The 18,421-nt window shown below is 46.0% G+C and overlaps 1 protein-coding gene across 3 annotated transcripts in view; it reads right to left on the reverse strand.

Moving 5' to 3' along the window:
• PCNT (pericentrin) overlaps positions 1 to 18,421 on the reverse strand; it is a 176,577-nt gene that overhangs the window by 110,352 nt on the left and 47,804 nt on the right. For all 3 annotated transcript variants that reach the window (XM_034786560.1, XM_034786559.1, XM_034786561.1), the window contains exons 18-21: positions 18,099 to 18,250; positions 15,055 to 15,269; positions 13,689 to 13,897; positions 10,578 to 10,740 (exon numbers count right to left, since the gene is read on the reverse strand). In XM_034786560.1, coding sequence (XP_034642451.1) covers positions 10,578 to 10,740; positions 13,689 to 13,897; positions 15,055 to 15,269; positions 18,099 to 18,250 — 739 coding nt within the window. The remainder of the gene's footprint in view (positions 1 to 10,577; positions 10,741 to 13,688; positions 13,898 to 15,054; positions 15,270 to 18,098; positions 18,251 to 18,421) is intronic.

Genomic DNA, 18,421 nt, shown 5'->3' on the forward strand with positions numbered 1-18,421 from the left:
GTTGGTCATAGTGCAAAAGACTTGTTCTGTATAGGAGATAGGAATGGTCTGCAGGCATTGCTGTAGTACGTTGATGTGTAGCTCAGTCTCTGACAGAGACCATTTGCCTTGGGCCGTGTGATGATTCATATGGGCACTCCAGCCCATCAGTGACGCATCTGTGGGGATCACAACGGATGGGGGTTCCTGCTGGAAAGGGAAGCCCATACATACATTTTGTGGTCTTGTCCACCATTGTAGTGTCCAGGACACTGGGTGGTACTGAGAGTCATTTGTGTAGGTTGTGTTTGCTGGGTATGTATACCTTGCGTAAGCAGCCTTGTAGGCATCGCATGTGTAGTCTTGCATGTCGTACCATGAACGTTGTGGCTGCCATGTGTCCTAGTAGTTGCAGGAAAGTACAACCCCATATTTGAGGGATGACTTGTACATCTGAGATAAGGTTTGTGAGAGTTATGAATTTGGCCTGAGGTAGGGAAGCCTTGGCTTCCATAGCATCGAGATGTGCCCTGATGAAGTCCAGTTGTTGGACCGGGATTACAATCGATTTTCATTTGTTTATTTGTAACCCTAGCTCCCGGAATAGTGTGATAGTGGTCTAGACTGTGTCCATCATTCCTTGTAGGACTGGGCCTTTGATAAGGCAGTCGTCCAGGTAGGAAAAGATCATTATTCCCTGTTGGCGTAAATGTGCCACGACTACCCCTAGGGTTTTGGAGAAAACTCTTGGAGCAGTAGATAGAATCATAGAATATCAGGGTTGGAAGGGACCTCAGGAGGTCATCTAGTCCAACCCCCTGCTCAAAGCAGGACCAATTCCCAACTAAATCATCCCAGCCAGGGCTTTGTCAAGCCTGACCTTAAAAACCTCTAAGGAAGGAGATTCCACCACCTCCCTAGGCAACCCATTCCAGTGCTTCACCCTCCTCCTACTGAAAGTTTTTCCTAATATCAAACCTAAACCTCCCCCACTGCAACTTGAGACCATTACTCCTTGTTCTGTCATCTGGTACCACTGAGAACAGTCTAGATCCATCCTCTTTGGAACCCCCTTTCAGGTAGTTGAAAGCAGCTATCAAATCCCCCCTCATTCTTCTCTTCTGCAGACTAAAGAATCCCAGTTCCCTCAGCCTCTCCTTGTAAGTCATGTGCTTCAGACCCCTAATCATTTTTGTTGCCCTCCGCTGGACTCTTTCCAATTTTTCCACATCCTTCTTGTAGTGTGGGGCCCAAAACTGGACACAGTACTCCAAATGAGGCCTCACCAATGTAGAATAGAGAGGAATGATCACGTCCCTCGATCTGCTGGCAATGCCCCTACTTATACAGCCCAAAATGCCATTAGCCTTCTTGGCAACAAGAGCACACTGTTGACTCATATCCAGCTTCTGGTCCACTGTAACCCCTAGGTCCTTTTCTGCAGATAGGCCGAATGGTAGAACTCTGTACTGAAAGTGTTCATGTCCTACCGTGAAACACAAATTTCCTGTAAGCGGAATGAATGGTGATATGGAAATAAGCATCTTGAAGGTCGAGGGCTGAAAATCAGTCCCCCTGTTGCAGCGCTGGAAGTATCGTGCCCAATGTGACCATCTTGAATTTTTGGGAGCATACGAATTTATTGAGCTTCCTTAGGTCCAGATTAGGTCTCCATCCCCCATTCTTCTTCTGGGTCAGGAAATAATGGGAGTACAATCCCCTCCCTTTGAATTGTGAAGGAACTCTTTCCACGGCACCTAGTTGTAGAAGATGATTGACTTCTTGTCGTAATAGGTGCTCATGAGAAGGGTCCCTGAAGAGGGACAGGGAGGAGGATAGGGAAGGTGATCAGGAGGTGAAGGGGATGGTATTTCTAAAACCCATTGGTCCAATGTAATTGAGGTCTAGATGTGATAAAAAGGGCAAAGTCAATGACCAAAAATTGGGAATGGTTCGGGCATAGGCGCTGTCTGGTGAGGGAGGTCGTTCAAACCCTTGACCAAATTGTCAAAATTGCGGTTTTGGAGGGGCTGATTGGGAAGTTGGCGCCTGTGATTGAGGCGGTCCTCGACGTAAGGCCAATGTTGTTGCCGGTTGTTAGAGGAGTCTCTGGGTATCTGATACGGGTCTCTCCACAGGTACTACTGCAGAGAAAGATTTGAAAGGGCCCTGTGAGGGAAGGTATCATAAGGAGACCCCATCAGCCGGAAGGCATGGGATGCATTGTCCTAGGAATGCGGGTGCCATGACCACCACACCCAAGAGGAGGAGACAGATGGTGGTGGTCGGGGACTCCCTCCTAAGGGTGACGGAGTCATCCATCTGCCGACCAGACCAGGAGACTCGAAGTGTGCTGCTTGCCTGGAGCTAGAATCCAGGATGTGGAGTGCTTACCGAGACTGATCAAGACCTCGGATCACTACCCCTTCCTACTTCTCCACATGGGCACCAATGATATTGCCAAGAATGATCTTGAGTGGATCACTGCAGACTACATAGCTCTGGGAAGAAGGATAAAGGAGTTTGAGGCGCAAGGCGTGTTCTTGTCCATTCTCCCTGTTGAAGGAAAAGGCCCAGGTAGGGACTGTCAATTGTGGAGGTGAATGCGTGGTTACGCAGGTGATGTCAGAGAGAGGAATTTGGATTCTTCGACCATTGGATGTTGTTCTGGGAAGAAGGATTGCTAGGAAGAGATGGGATCCACCTAATGAAGAGAGGGAAGAGCATCTTCGCAGGCAGGCTTGCTAACCTAGTGAAGAGGGCTTTAAACTAGGTTCGCCGGGGGATAGTGACCTAAGCCCAGAGGTAAGTGCGGGAGTGCGATACCAGGAGGAAACACAAGGAGGAGGGTGCAAGACGGGAAACCTCCTGATTCATACTGAGAAAGTGGGGCAATTGGCTAGTTCTCTTAGGTGCATGTGCATGAGCGCAAGGAGCCTGGGAAACAAGCAGGGAGAACTGGAAGTCCTGGCACAATCAAGGAATTATGATGGGATTGGAATAACAGGAACTTGGTGGGGCAGTTCAAATGACTGGAGCACTGTCATGGATGGGTATAAACTGTTCAGGAAGGACAGGTACAGGAGGAAACGTGGAAGAGTTGCATTATATGTAAGAGAACAGTATGATTGCTCAGAGCTCCAGTTTGAAACTGGAGAAAAGCCCGTTGAGAGTCTTTGGGTTAAGTTTAGAGGCAAGAACAAAAGGGTGATGTCGTGGTGGGCATGTGCTATAGACCACCGGATCAGAAGGATGAGGTAGACAAGGCTTTCTTCGGACAATTAACCGAAGTCTCCAGATCACAGGCCCTGGTTCTAATGGGGGACTTCAATCACCCTGACATCTGCTAGGAGAGCAATACAGCAGTGCACAGATAATCCAGGAAGTTTTTGGAGAGTGTTGGGGACAACTTCCTGGTAAAAGTGCTGGAGGAACTGACTATGGGCCGTGCTCCTCTTGACCTCCTGCCTACAAACAGGGAAGAATTGGTAGGGGAAGTAGAAGTGGGTGGCAACCAAGGCAGCAGTGACCATGAGATGGTTGAGTTCAGGATCCTGACAAAAGGAAGAAAGGAGAGTAGCAAAATACGAACCCTGGGCTTCAGAAAAGCAGACAAACTCCCTTAGGGAACTGATGGGCAGGATCCTCTGGGAGGCTAATATGAGGAGGAAAGGAGTCTAGGAGATCTGGCTGTATTTTAAAGAATCCTTATTGAGGGTGCAGGAACAAACCATCCTGAAGTGCAGAAAGAATAGCAAATATGGCAGGCGACCAGCTTGGCTTAACAGTGAAATCGTCAGTGAGATTAAACTCAAAAAGGAAGCTTACAAGAAATGGAAATTTGGACAGATGACTAGGGAGGAGTATAAAAATATTGCTAGACTATGCAGCGGTGTAATTAGGAAGGCCAAAACACAACTGGAGTTGCAGCTAGCAAGGGATATGAAGGGTAACAAGAAGGGTTTTTACAGCTATGTTAGCAACAAGAAGGTGGTCAGGGAAAGTGTGGGACCCTTACTGAATGGGAGAGGCAACATAGTGGCAGATGATGTGGAAAAAGCTGAAGTATTCAATGCTTTTTTTGCCTCGGTCTTCACAGACAAAGGCAGTTCCCAGACTGCTGCACTGGGCAACACAGTATGGGGAGGAGGTGAGCAGCCCTCAGTGGTGAAAGAACAGGTTAAGCTATTTAAAAAAGCTGGATATGCACAAGTCCATGGGTCCAGATCTAATGCAGCCAAGGGTGCTGAGGGTGTTGACTGATGTGATTGCAGAGCCATTGGCCATTATCTCTGAAAATTCGTGGCGATCGGGGAAGGTCCCGGACAATTGGGAAAAGGCAAATATAGTGCCCATCTTTAAAAAAGGGAAAAAAGAGAACCCGGGGAACTACAGACCAGTCAGCCTCACTTCAGTCCCTGGAAAAATCATGGAGCATGTCCTCAAATCCATTTTGAAGCCCTTGGAGGAGAGGAAGGTGATCAGGAACAGTCAACATGGATTTACCAAGGGCAAGTCATGCCTGACCAACCTGATTGCCTTCTATGATGAGATAATTGGCTCTGTGAATATGGGGAAAGTGGTGGACGTGATATATCTTGACTTTAGCAAAGATTTTGATACGGTCTCCCACAGTATTCTTGCCAGCAAGTTAAAAAAGTCTGAATTGGATGAATGGACTAAAAGGTGGATAGAAAGCTGGCTAGATTATCGGCTCAATGGGTAGTGATCAACAGCTCGATGTCTAGTTGGAAGCCGGTTTCAAGCGGAGTGACCCCGGGGTGGGTTCTGTTCAACATTTTTATTAATGATCTGGATGATGGGATGGATTGCACCCTCAGCAAGTTCGCAGATTATACTAAACTGGGGGGAGAGGTAGATACGCTGGAGGGTAGGAATAAGGTCCAGAGTGACCTCGACCAGTTGGAGGATTGGGCCAAAAGAAATCTGATGAGGTTCAACAGGAAAAGTGTAGAGTTCTGCATTTAGGACGGAAGAATCCCATGCACTGCTAAAGGCTGGTGACCGACTGGCTAAGCAGCAGTTCTGCAGAAAAGGACCTGGGGATTACAGCGGACAAGAAGCTGGATATGAGTCAGCAATGTGCCCTTGCTGCCAAGAAGGCCAATGGCATATTGGGCTGTATTAGTAGGAGCACTCCCAGCAGATTGAGGGGAGTTATTATTCCCCTCTATTCGGCACTGGTGAGGCCACACCTGGAGTACTGCATCCAGTTTTGGTTCCCCACTACAGAATGGATGTGGACATATTGGAGAGAGTCCAGCGGAGGGCAACAAAAATGATTAGCGGGCTGGGGCACATGATTTACGAGGAGAGGCTGAGGGAACTGGGGTTATTTAGTCTGCAGAAGAGAAGAGTGAAGGGGGATTTACATGAAGGGGGGTTCCAAAGAGGATGGAGCTAGGCTGTTCTCAGTGGTGGCAGATGACAAAACAAGAAGCAAAGGTCTCAAGTTGCAGTGGGGGAGGTCTAGGTTCGTATTAGGAAACACTATTTCACTAGAAGGGTGGTGAAGCACTGGAATGGGTTACCTATGGAGATGGTGTAATCTCCATCCTTAGAGGTTTTTAAGGCCCGGCTTGACAAAGCCTTGGCTGGGATGATTTAGTTAGGGATTGGCCTTGCTTTGAGCAGGGGGTTGGACTAGATGACCTCCTGAGGTCTCTTTCAACCCTAATATTCTATGATTCTGTGGTACCTTCTTCCCTTTGCAGGTGGGGTATAAATCCCCAAAGTGCGGAGGGTGGCGCAAGAGTCCTTCATCGAATGAAGCACCTCATCAGTTTTCTTTGAGAAAAGCTTTTCTCGATTGAAAAATAGGTTTTCTATCTTTGTTGGCAGTTCCTTGGTTTTATGCATGACCTGTAGCCAGGATCACTGGCACATGACTACAGCTGTGGCCATGGTTCTGGCTGCAGTGCCTAGTGACACTTGTAGGGCTGTTTGGGCTATCAGTTGACCCCCATTGATGATGGCTTGAAACTGTGACCGTTTCTCCTTGGGGAGCTCTGCTATGAACGAGCTAAGTTTCACATAGTTATCATAATAATATTTAGCTAACAATGCAGATTGGCCACTCTGAGTTGTATAGTGCCTGAAGAATAAACTTTACACCCAAACAGGTAGAGTCTCGTGTGTTCTTGCTCCCGTGGTGTAGATTTAAACTGTTGTTGCTTGCCGCGTTGATTCGCAACATTGACCACTAAGGTGTTGGGGGGCAGATGTGCAAAGAGAAAGTCTGCCCCTTTTGCACATTGGCAGAATTGAGGTTGGTGTCTGCCAGACGGACTCTGCCGGTTCCAAAATGGCATCATTGATAGGACGAGCGATCTTGGAAGTAGATGATGGTTGTAGTATTTGTACCAGCTTGTGCTGGTTTGTCTGCACCTCCTCTAGTGGTATTTCCTGTCTGTGAGTGACCCGCTTAAACAGTTCTTGAAACTACTTGAAATTGTCTGCTCAAGTTAGCATTGGGGGCATAATGGCCTCATCTGGGGAGGAGGAAGTGTTGTGAGCAGGAGAGGTAATTTCTTGGTCTGTTCCAGTTTCCTTGTCCTCACCTACGTCCTGAGCCTCCATGGGCTGCAGTGTGGGAGATGCAGGGTTAGAGTGCAGTTCGCGTCTGTGCACCATGGGTAGCCTGGAATGTGGACCGTGTAAGAAGCCCAGGGTTCCCAATGTGCCCACTGCATTAGGAAGGCCATAGGTGAGTATATCCATGGTGGTCTGCACCATGGTTGAGTCGTCTGGTGGTATCTTGGTCCCATATGGCTCCGAGGTGGTCGGCGTTCTTTTGGTGAGGAATGGTGTAGTGAGAAGGTGTTTTGCTCCTGCATCTCCTCCTCGTCTTCGCTGGAAAATTGTGCAATGTCGTGAGAGCTGTTGGGATCTCCTCCATAGCCTGTCGGGGAACTCTCGGTATCGAGTATCGGGGAGTGCGGTGCCGATGGTACCACCAACTCTTTCTGGTGGAACAGAGACTGTGTGGTGCCAACATCTGGACCATCAGTGCCATGACGTCCGCTCTCACTGGTGCCTGCTTCAGTGCGGCCGGTGCAGACTTGTTTTTTTTCCCCCACCGGTGCCGACTGTGTTGTCGGTGCCGAGGGCGTAGGCATGGTGCCTGGGGAGATGCTCAGTGCCGAGTCCCTTGCAGGTGAACTTGGTGCCATGGAGGAGGCATGTCTTTGTGCCTCGACTCTGTCTCCTTTGCTCGGACCTCGGCATTGCTGGAGGTGCCTGGAGCATCACAGGTGCTCCCCCGAGCATATGTCGGCATTGGAGGTAGCGACCTGGCAGGAGCCTTTCTTTTCACAGTACTCTCTGCGGAGAATTCTGAGCCCTCTTTTTTGGTCTTTCATACGGTATGTCTCCTTTTCCAATTGGAGGAGTGTCTAGAGAGGCAGTCTGCTTGTCCGAATTGGGTTGGAGGGATTTCTCCATTAAAATCATTTTTAGCCGGAGATCCCTATCACATCAGGCTCTGGCTCTCAAATTGCTGCAGTGGGGGCATTTTGGGGGTTATGCCCCTCATCCAGACAGTGTACACACAATGAATGCCCATTTGAAATGGGCATAGCTTCACGCAGGAGCCACAGTGTCTGAAGCCTGAGGAGCCAGGCATCTTAACAGATAACCATCCCCTGAGAGGAGGTAGCTAACAAAATAGTCTTATTCGGGGGGGAGGGGGGGGAGAAAGGGGGCCAGACGGGAATTAACACTAACGGTAACTATAACTTTCTTACTAACTATCTAATTAAACTATTTTTTAACTATTTTAGGGAAGAGTGCTAATACTGCCCCAGAGCTCCGTCTTCAGCCGAGGACAGTTGAGAAGGAACTAGAGGGCTCAGGTCGTGCACGCACTACATGCGGCACCAGCGGCACCGCAAGACACCTACCCACGCAGACACGGCTACCATAAATCTCTGATCAACAGTGCCGGGACGCACCAATACCCAAAGTGGAGCACCCACAGGGACAGCACTCAAAGAACAACCCGTTTATTTTAAATTCAGTACTGTATCTTAGTTCAATCGTAGAAAAAAAAAACCCATAACATACTAAGGGCATTTTAAGATGCTCCAAAGCCTGTCTGCAGGAAAAAAATAAACTAAAATAAGGGCATCTGACAGAAGAATCTGGTTAATTCTCAGCATATGTATTGATAGTGCATACAATATGTTTAAGTTTTCTTTGAGCTATTAGACAGGTCCAAGTTGTGCCAGAGGTGTGTCTTGCACAAATAATAGCACTGATTTATGAAAGAAATTCCTTAAAGAACATTTATTTGTAACTTGTACAAGCCAAAATTTAGATATATATTAGCACAGAGGTTTTAAACCTGTGACCCGCAGACCCCTGGCAGTCCACAGACTATGTTTAAAGGGTCCACAGAAGGTTGTCGTTACCACAGAGCAATTTCAGCCTGGGCTCTGCAGGCTATGTCTAAGATTTCCAAACGGGTCTGCACCTGCATTCGAAATTTTTTTAGGGGTCCGCAAATGAAAAAAAGGTTGAAAACCATTGTCAAAGCAGATCTGTTACATGTGAACTTTAAATCCACTATATAAATCCATGGTACACCCACACCTTGAATAATGTGTGCAGTTCTGGTCAATTGGAAAAAACACAGAGAAGGCTAGAAAAACAAGTAAAGCTACAGAACAGCTTCCATACGAAGAGAGAGTAAGAAGACTGGGACTGTTCAGCTTGGAAAAGAGAACTCAGGGAGGATATGACAGAGATCTACAAAATCCTGAATGGTGTGGAGAAAGTGAATAGGGGAGTGTTAGCTACCTATTCACGTAACACAAGAACCAGGGGCCGTCCAATGAAATTAATAGGCAGAAGGTTTAAAATAAACATAAGAAAATATTTCTTCACGCAACACACAGTTGGCCTCTGGAGCTTGTTGCTAGGGGATCTTGTGAAGGCCACAACCATAACTGGCTTAAAAAAATAATTAGATAAGTTCATGGAGGATGGGTCCATCCAAGGCAATTTGCCAAGAAGGCTGGGACGCAACCCACTGGTCTGGGTGTCCCTAAACCTCTAACTGCTACAAACTGGGACAGGACAACAGGGTAAGAGAGTGTAACACTTCAATATCAGCACTTCTTAAAATAGATATTTAAAGTTGAAATTCTCTCCCATTTAAATCCATGATTTCATGTCTTATTTGTAACAGTTCTCTTCCCCTTCCTGCTTATAGCAACCTTGTATGTAACTGTGACAACCATTACCCCTTCACTAAACAGCCTCTCTCCCTCACTCTCCAAAGAAATGGACAACACAGCCTTTTTGATGATTAATTTCCTCATGTGTAAAATGGGCATAATATCTGCCTACAAACAGGGCCGGCTCTGGCTTTTTTGCCGCCCCGCGCAGCAGGGGAGGGGGGAGGGCGGCCAGAGCCCTGGGGAGAGGGCGGTGAGCGCTGGCTGGGGCTCCGCTCTCCCCGGCGGCCAGAGCGCCGGGGGGAGGGCGGCGAGCCCCGGCCGGGGCTCCGCTCTCCCCGGCAGCCAGAGCCGGAGCACCACACTGCGCCACCCCCCTCCAGGTGCCGCCCCAAGCACAAGCTTGGTGGGCTGGTGCCTGGAGCCGGCCCTGCCTACAAAGGTTGGCATCAGGCTTAATTAGGTAACATTTCTGAGTGCTTTGAGCACATAAAAGCACACTAAAAAAACTCAACAATACTATTAAACTAGTTATTTGACAAGGAATGACATTACATGTATTTTGGTGCGACCATCAGTCTTTTAAACCAATGCTGGCTTTTATTTCCCAAGTCGTCAGAGAACAACTGGTTTGTACTTCACTGGGTCTCACACTTCCCAAAACTGACAGTATGTTTCCCCTATGCACCTCTTGGGACTTCTGTCTAAGAAAAGTTTCCAAAAGCAACTGCTAATGACAGAGTTCCTTGACTACTTCCTGAATTTTCATCACATCCTGCTAGTTTTAAAATTACGAACATCAAGTACTAAGGTCACTTGTTTCTTTCAGTGATAGACAAAGTAAAATAATTATTTAGCAATTCCAATTTTGCCTGCCAGTTGGTATTCAATGCTCTCCGGTTAATAGCCAGTTCTTTCTTTTGTCTCCCATGTCTTTTATAATTTCCTTTGCATACATCCTCATCAAATATTTCCTTCTACTGTCATGTGGGTCCTTTCTGGACTAGCTGTGAGTGCTGGGACCCGTTGGGAAACTAGGCATCTCCCCTTTCCGAATAGTATAAAGCTCCCATTCCATTTCTAGCCATGCAAGAATGTGAGATACTGGTTTTTAAAGTCCTGACATTTTTAGCATAAAAAACATGCCACTAATACAGTACTGAACACTGGGCCCATTCCGGGCCTCAGGTAAGTGTAATGCTGATGGTGGGGAGGCAAGTGCCACATTTGATGGGAAAAAGAGGACATATCTATTTCAAGTAACACAGGGATTTAGAATGCCAAAGTGGGCAGATAAAGCAATCAAATATGCATTATAAATTCATTGATCCACCTCCAAATACTTTTTTTATATTATATAAATAGCATCTGAAATCTGTTTTTGTTTAATTTCCTTACCTTCTGCTTTATGAAGTTCCAGTGCCAGTTGATTCTTTGCCTCATTTTCCTCATTTAGACACTCCATTAGATCATGGTGCTGACTAACCACCTGGGCAGTTTCCTGATTTCTGCGGCTGAATTCTTCCTCAAAGTGAGCGTGAATTTCATGTGTTTTCTCCAACTAACAAAAAAAAAAAAAAAGAAGGTACATGACAACATACAACGCTAAACATATGAACTGCAGTGATAATCTGAACCCTTATAAAAAGGGAACTTATTTTAATTTTTGTAATATTTATCTATCAAGTGCTTCTGCCAATTACAAAGCAGCTTGTAGCTTAATTGCTACATATTCCTAACATGTTTTATTATAGGACTTTGTTTTAATGTATTAATAGCCAATTAAGTGTTTTGAAGCAGTAATAATAAAAATACTGTATATACTCGTTCATCAGCCGAATTTTTTTAGTAAAAAAGGGAAGCACAAGAGAAGGGGGTCGGCTTATGAACGGGTATAGAGAGGGAGAGGTGGGACACAGCCCCTCCCCCCAACAGAGGGAGCAAGGAGAGGCACCACAGCCAGCAAAGCCGGAAGGGAAGAGGCGGGGTCAGGGTCTCTCCACTTCTGGCCATGCTGCTCTCCCCCCAGCCTCCGAAGCAGCTGCAGCTCTAGGGCTGGCAAGCTGCAGCCGTGCCGCTCGGCCCCGCCCCCCAGAGCGGACTGCGGCCACACTGCTGGAGCAGGCTGCGGCCACGCCGCCCAGCCTGCTGGAGCAGCTCCAGCCAGGCCAGAGACATTCTCCCCTGGCCCTCCCCAGATAAGGTGGGAAGGGATAGGATGGGGAGAGTGTGGGGGTCCTGGGCTAGGGGTGGGGTCATGTGCGGGGTGATCACAGGGGTTACTCCCCCGACTCCCAGCTTCTCCCCCCCCAAAAAAATTTCCCCACCAGTTGCTGTCCCGGCCCATCAGGGTAAGCAGCTGGCGCGCCGGGACACTTTGTTTACTTAGGTTTACCTCCATGCCTGCGGATGCACGAGGTAAACAAAACATCTCGGCCCACCAGCGGCTTATCCTGATGGCCCAGGAGCCAAAGTTTGCTGACCCCTGAATTATAGGGTCAGCTTATGAACGGGTTATAAAAATTTTCCATTTTTACTTATCCATCTTGGGCGGGTCGGCTTAAAAAAAAGAACCGGCTTATGATCAAGTATATACGGTAGGTCTTTTCAAACAAATACCTCACCGCATAATGCAGGACTTTAAAAATGGGTTTTATGGCTCAAATTCACTGAAGTCAAAGGTAATTTTGCTACTGGCTCCCAGTGGAATCAAAAGTTTCTCTTTAGAGTTACAGAGATTCACAATATTGTGAAACACACGATGGATCTTTCTCCTTGCAGTGCTTAACTCAATTCCAAGTTCTCCGTTTGCCATCACTGAAACATCTACAGGTTTCATCTTTCAGCTATGTACTAGTTTTCATTGTAATAGGGTTACCATACTTAACAAATAAAGAAAAAGTGGACCCTTCACGGGGTCCTCGCCCCGCCCATTTCCCACCCCCAGCCCTGCCCCAACTCCGCCCCTTCCCCGCCCTAACTCTGCCCTCTCCTCCCTCCCACTCCCAGCCAGGGGGAAAGGGCTGCCTGAGCGCTACCGGCTTCACGGTTTGCCGGGCAGCCCCCAGACCCTGCGCCCCCAGCCGGCGCTTCCCCAGCACAGCTGGAGCCCGGGAGGGGAAGCGCCCAGCCGGGGGCGCAGGGTCTGGAGGCTGCCCGGCAAACCGTGAAGCCGGTAGCGCTTGGGCTTCGGGCAGCCCCCTTGCCTCCGGACCTTGCGTTCCCAGCCGGGCACTTCCCCTCCCGGGCTCCGGAGGCGCAGGGTCCGGAGGCATGGGGGCTGCCCGAAGCCAGTAGCGCTCGGGCAGCCCGGCTCTTAAACAGAGCCGAAGAGTCAGGGGAGGAGCAGAGCAGCTGCGGGAGGGGAAGTGCCCGGCCGCCATTTTCCCGGACATGTTTGGCTTTTTGGCAATTCCCCCTGGACGGGGGTTTGATTGCCGAAAAGCCGGACATGTCCGGGAAAAACCGGACGTATGGTAACCCTAATTGTAAAAGTCTTCCACCCCATTTTACAGTATGTAAGCCATGCAAAGTATATTTGCAAGTATGTGGGGTTAGGATCCTTCATTATTGCCCTTTTACCCCTTTCCTAAGAAGCCTCTGTCATGACAGTTTTCCTCAGTAGAAGTGGCCCCCTCCAGGATCAGTCATCACCGTTTTGTGTAGGAAGATCGCTTCAGAGGGGTCTGAAAGCCCTCCTCTGCCCTTTGCTTCCCTACAGGCAACCTGAAAATTCTAATTCTGCTCTCCAACAAAGAAGCTGAATACATATCTATTAAACTGGTGGGTAAAGTTCCAGTTTAAACCTTGCCATGACAACAAACATCTTGTTTCATTATTACAAGCACCCCATAAAATACAGATGGCATGTAATCTAATTCAGGTCCAAAATACAGCAGAACCTCAGAATAACGAACACCTCGGGAATGGAGGTTGTTTGTAACTCTAAACAAAACATAATGGTTGATTTTTCAAAGGTTTACAACTGAACACTGACTTAATGCTTTGGAACTTTACTATGCAGAAAAAAAAAAACGCATCTTAATTTAAATGAAGCAAGCACAGAAACTGTTTCTTACCCTGTCAAATCTTTTTTTTTTTTTTTTTTTTTTTTTTTTTTTTTTTTTTTTTTTTTTTTTTTTTTTTTTTTTTTTTTTGTTTCCGCTGCCTCATTGCATACTTCCGGTTCCAAATGGGGTGTGCTGTTGACCAGTCAGTTCATAACTTTGGTGTTAGTAACTCTGAGGTTCTACTACACATATTAACAGACATTACCAGAACAGTTCTTATAGGTAACGAGGGCAGAACCTTCAATGCAGCAAGTAGGAAGATGTGTACAGATTTCTTATTGGAAATGTGAGCTGTGTACATAGCTTTTCATGCACTTCCCCAAGAACCCAATCCTACAAAATGCTGAATGCCTTAATGCCCAAGGGTCTCAGCATGTCACAGGATTAGACCCCAATTGTTTATGCCAATATGTAGCTAAAGGCTGAGATCTAGTTTTACTTGTTTAGTTGATTCTGTAACCAGCTCTAGAAGTTTCTCCACAGCAGTGCGCAAACGGCGACAAATTTTCAGGATCATCTCTTCATTCTCAAGTGCCAGGTCTGGGCTTGCAAAAACACTCTCACATAAGTGCTGGCTCAGCTCAGATCCTTCATCGGTCACTGCAGACACCTGGTTGTGTTCTGTGAGAGTTTCATCCAGCAGGTCACCTACCAAAAGAATAAAATTAATTAGAAAAAACTATTACAAAAAATTATTCCAGAAACAGCTACTCGTTACACAACTGACTGACATGATCATATGCAAATGTAACAGTGACACTGCCTGGGACTGAGCAATGTTTACCGTATATACTCGTTCATTAGCCCGTTCGTGTATAAGTCGACCCCACAAGACGGAGAAGTAAAAATAGCAAAAACTGCATGACCCTTTCATAAGCCAACCCTATATTTCAAGGGTTGGAAAACTTTGGCTCCCAGCCTGTCAGTGTAAGCCGCTGGCGGGTCAGGACGTTTTGTTTACCAGGGGCGTTCACAGGTACAGAGCCGCTCAGCTCCCAGTGGCCGCAGTTTGCCGTTCCCAGCCAATGGGAGCTGCGGGAAGTGCCATGCTACTTCCCGCAGCTCCCATTGGCAGGGAATGGCGAACCGCGGCCACAGGGAGCTGAGGGGCTCCATGCCTGCAGACACTCCAGGTAAACAAAACGACAATGTATTAATTATTCAATTCAGTGATTCCATAGAGTTTAAAATCATCAAATTTTGGTGTAGACCCGCTTATAAGCCGATCCCTGCTCTTTGATGCGTCACTTTTTTTACCAAAAATATTCAGCTTATGAACCAGTATATACGGTAATTAATGGAAAACATCTCAACATAAAGACGTTCTTTAATACTTAAAACCTGATATACCTCTTCATCAGATTTGGACAAATTTTTGAAGCTGTGAAACTACTTTGAGATGTTTGAAGATAATTGTTACACCTAGATGAATGTTGCCCAGTTAGATATGACAAATCTTTTAAGATATAACAGGAGGCCCTGTGGCCTACACATAGTTGCTACAAAGTCCAAGACCTCCCCAGCCTTTCATTATTCCAGTTCAGGCTCCCAATGCTATGATAGAGAAAGGGCACATTATAATGGTTTTGATGAACACACAATGGAACTATCTTTGCCTCAGTACAGCATTTTCATGATCAAGAGGATTAAAGCAGGATATTGACAGTCTATCAGAACTCTGGAAAACCCCATTGGGTGGACGTGGAGAACACTGTAATATAAAATATCCATGCAGACAGCCTTGGCTGTATCATATGACATTAACCGTATCTTAAAAAAATAACTATGCCCAGACTGACACTCACTTTTTTCTAGGTCATGCTTCTCTCTGGCTTTGAAATGCTGTATGAATCCCACTTCTTCCGTCATGCTGCGGCTTTCTCTAGAGTCTCCAGATGCTAGACTGTCATCGAGACAGAGACCAACTTTCTTACAGATAAGGTCTTCTGTGGCGATAGTGGCCTTTACCATTTCCACAAATAATTTCAAAACTTGCTGATAAGATTCCTGAAGTTTTTTCCTAGAACAGAAATACCATACAGTGCAAAGTACAGGATATTTCAACTAGAAGAGGTACTTAAATATTGATAACACTTTTAAAAATTAAAAACCTCTCTGCAGGTTTGAGAGATTCTGTGACACAGCATGTTATCAATATTTAAATGCCTCTTCTAGTAAGGATGCCACTTTGCAGCTATTTTCACTACTAAATTCCCCGAACAAATGAAGGATTAATTGTTAAATTAGACGTTGTTGATTAGACCTTGAGACCTTGTCTCTTCATTGCTCTATCACAGGGGTCAGCAACCTTTCAGAAGCGGTGTGCCGAGTCTTCATTTTTTCACTCTAATTTAAGGTTTCACGTGCCAGTAATAAATGTTAACATTTTTAGAAGGTCTCTTTCTATAAGTCTATAAGCTATAACTAAACTATTGTTGTATGTAAAGTAAATAGGTTTTTAAAATGTTTAAGAAGCTTTATTTAAAATTAAATTAAAATGCAGAATCCCCCAGACCGGTTGCCAGGACCCGGGCAGTGTGAGTGCCACTGAAAATCAGCTCGCGTGCCGCCTTTGGCACACGTGCCGTAGGTTGCCAACCCCTGCTCTATCAGAATCCCAAACAATTGCTGTCTCCCAATAACAAAAACATCTGTAAAATATTGATTTGTTATTACAAGCTTCTTATACCATTCATATATATATTAGATAAGTATTGCAAATTAATTGAAGGTTTCATGCCATCATTTTTAACTGAATAGTTATGTATGAATGAAGGTAGGAGACATCTGGATGTTTGCTAAGCTTCTCCACACAAAAGAACATTACAACGATGATGAAAATTCTTTCCATAAAGTAATGGCAATAATTTGCGTTCTCACTAGTGTGTAGTATTAAAGCCTATCCTGCATAATAATTCTTTAGCTCTGGAAAATACATGCCAATCAAATCCATTTCCTCTTCTGCTCTCTGTCTTGTCCCCAGAGTTCTGCCCTGGTTACTTTCAATTCTCACTCTGAGGAGCTCATCTGCTCCCACAATTTCAGCTACCATGTCTATGCAAATGACTGACATCTACCTCTTCCCTCCTGATCTCCCATCCACACTGAAATATTATATTTCCAAACGTGGTTTCCTGGATGGACCACTGCCCTCTCACACACAGTGTGAAATTAACAGGCCGCCTTCTCCTCTCTCCATCACTGTCCCCAGCTTACAGCACAGAGCTTGTGAGCCTGTAGTACTCAGCCCACTCCTGAACCACATTCAGTTTTAAGTAAATTCTTGCTTTTTACTCTACGCTCTTAAAAATCATGCTTTCCTTCTCCATCCTTGGTCACCCTTGACTAATGCACCCTTCTCATGACTGGCCTTCGTGATGCCTAACTTAATTCTAACCTCTGAAGAAATGAGATTGCAAAAATTAACTTTATTCTTACAACGCTGACCACTTTCTCCAGCCTTCAAACTGTTCCAATGGCTTCCCCTTGTTTTCCATATTATATTCAAGCTTCTCATCTTTATGGCATGGCACGATTCCACTTTTGTCTCTCCCATTTCTTCCTACTCCCAATTCTGCTTTCTATACTTCAACATGTTCACTTCCTGAAAATCTTTTTGTATCTTTATCCCACTCTCGTCTTTGCACCTTTCATTCAATTCCATTCCATGCACCTGGATCTCCTTTCCTTTGTTTTTGCACCAACTGATCTCCCTCTCCTCACTCAGAGGTCTCTTAAAAAAAAAAAAAAAAAAGCCCACACCTCGCACACATACCACACTACTAATACTCCTGGGGGAATTCTGCGCCACTGTGCACGTGCAGAATTCATGTCCCCCACAGAAAAATGACTTTCTGACAAGGAAGCAAAGGAACCCTGCAAGAGCAGTCACGCACCACTTCCTACCTGCGCAGGTACATCATTTCAAGCACCCAGAGCAGCTGGCAGACAGGTAAATCACTGCAGGGCAGAGGACACCCCAGGCAGTGGCTCCTACTCTGAGCCAGGACATCATCGGCTAGTCCCAGCTGGGTTGGAGGCAGGAGTGGACGAGACTTCCTCTTCTCCTGCAAGGAGTAGCTGGGGCTGTGCCAGACCCACCTCCAGAAACCTCTCCCAGCTGCAGGAAACTCAGCATCCTCCCCTGCTTCCTGCCCCCATCACTCCTCAGCTGCAGGGGGAGGGGGTCACTGTACGCCCAACCCCTGTGCATCTGGACCTCCTATACCCAGACACCCCCGCAAAGCCTCATCCCATACAACCAGAACCTCCCTACCCCTCCATACCCAAACCCCACCCCACTGAAGCTCAACCCCTACATCTGGACCCCACCCCCATGCACTATACAGAGTTTTTCCAAAGTTTGCCTACCATGAGATGAAGACTACACATTACTCTTATTCCAATCATCAATATGATTTCTTCACTACAGTGTCTACTTTCAATAACTACTCAGTTCCAATTGTTTCCTAAAGAGATTCTAATGTACCCAGAGGTAAACTGAAAACAGAAAGAAAGAATCTACCCTGCTCTTCCATCTGATCCCAAAAAAGCCTTCACCTTTCTTTTCAAACTCTGAGCTAATTTGTATATCTATTTCAGATAATAAACAGATACTACAGTTAGTGAAGTGGGTATCAGAATGGTAATGTTCATTTTTAAGGTGTCCTAGATTTTTAGCATGTAAAGTAAAGTCTAACAGTAACTTGGATATGCTTCAAAGATAGCGAAAACACCATCACCTTCCTATACATTTAATTTGGCTTAGTTACTTTTTCGTTTACAGAAGAAAAAACAAAACAAAACAGATATACGACACTGAACATTATATATCCCAAAATGAACTAACCTTTCATTCTGGGACAGTTCGATATCAGATCTCAACATAGCTACCAGGTACTCTCCTTCTTGATTTTCTCTGTCTCGTCGCTGTAGCAGGGTCTCTAGCTCAGAGTTAGTCTCCTCCAACTTTTGATTTAAAGACTCCACTTTCTTTTCCAGCTGTGGGAAATGGAACAACAAGGCAAGGGATAAAAGGCCAGTCATTTTTACAAACTACTAGAGCTTTATTCAGTTATCTTATTATGAAATCTCATCTACAATACAGAGAAATCACAAACAGCTCTGGAGACCGCATTCCATTTATAATGGATTCTAATACCACAAGAGTTG

Source organism: Trachemys scripta, chromosome 11, assembly GCF_013100865.1.
Source record: "Trachemys scripta elegans isolate TJP31775 chromosome 11, CAS_Tse_1.0, whole genome shotgun sequence".
In the NCBI taxonomy this organism is placed as follows: domain Eukaryota; kingdom Metazoa; phylum Chordata; order Testudines; family Emydidae; genus Trachemys; species Trachemys scripta.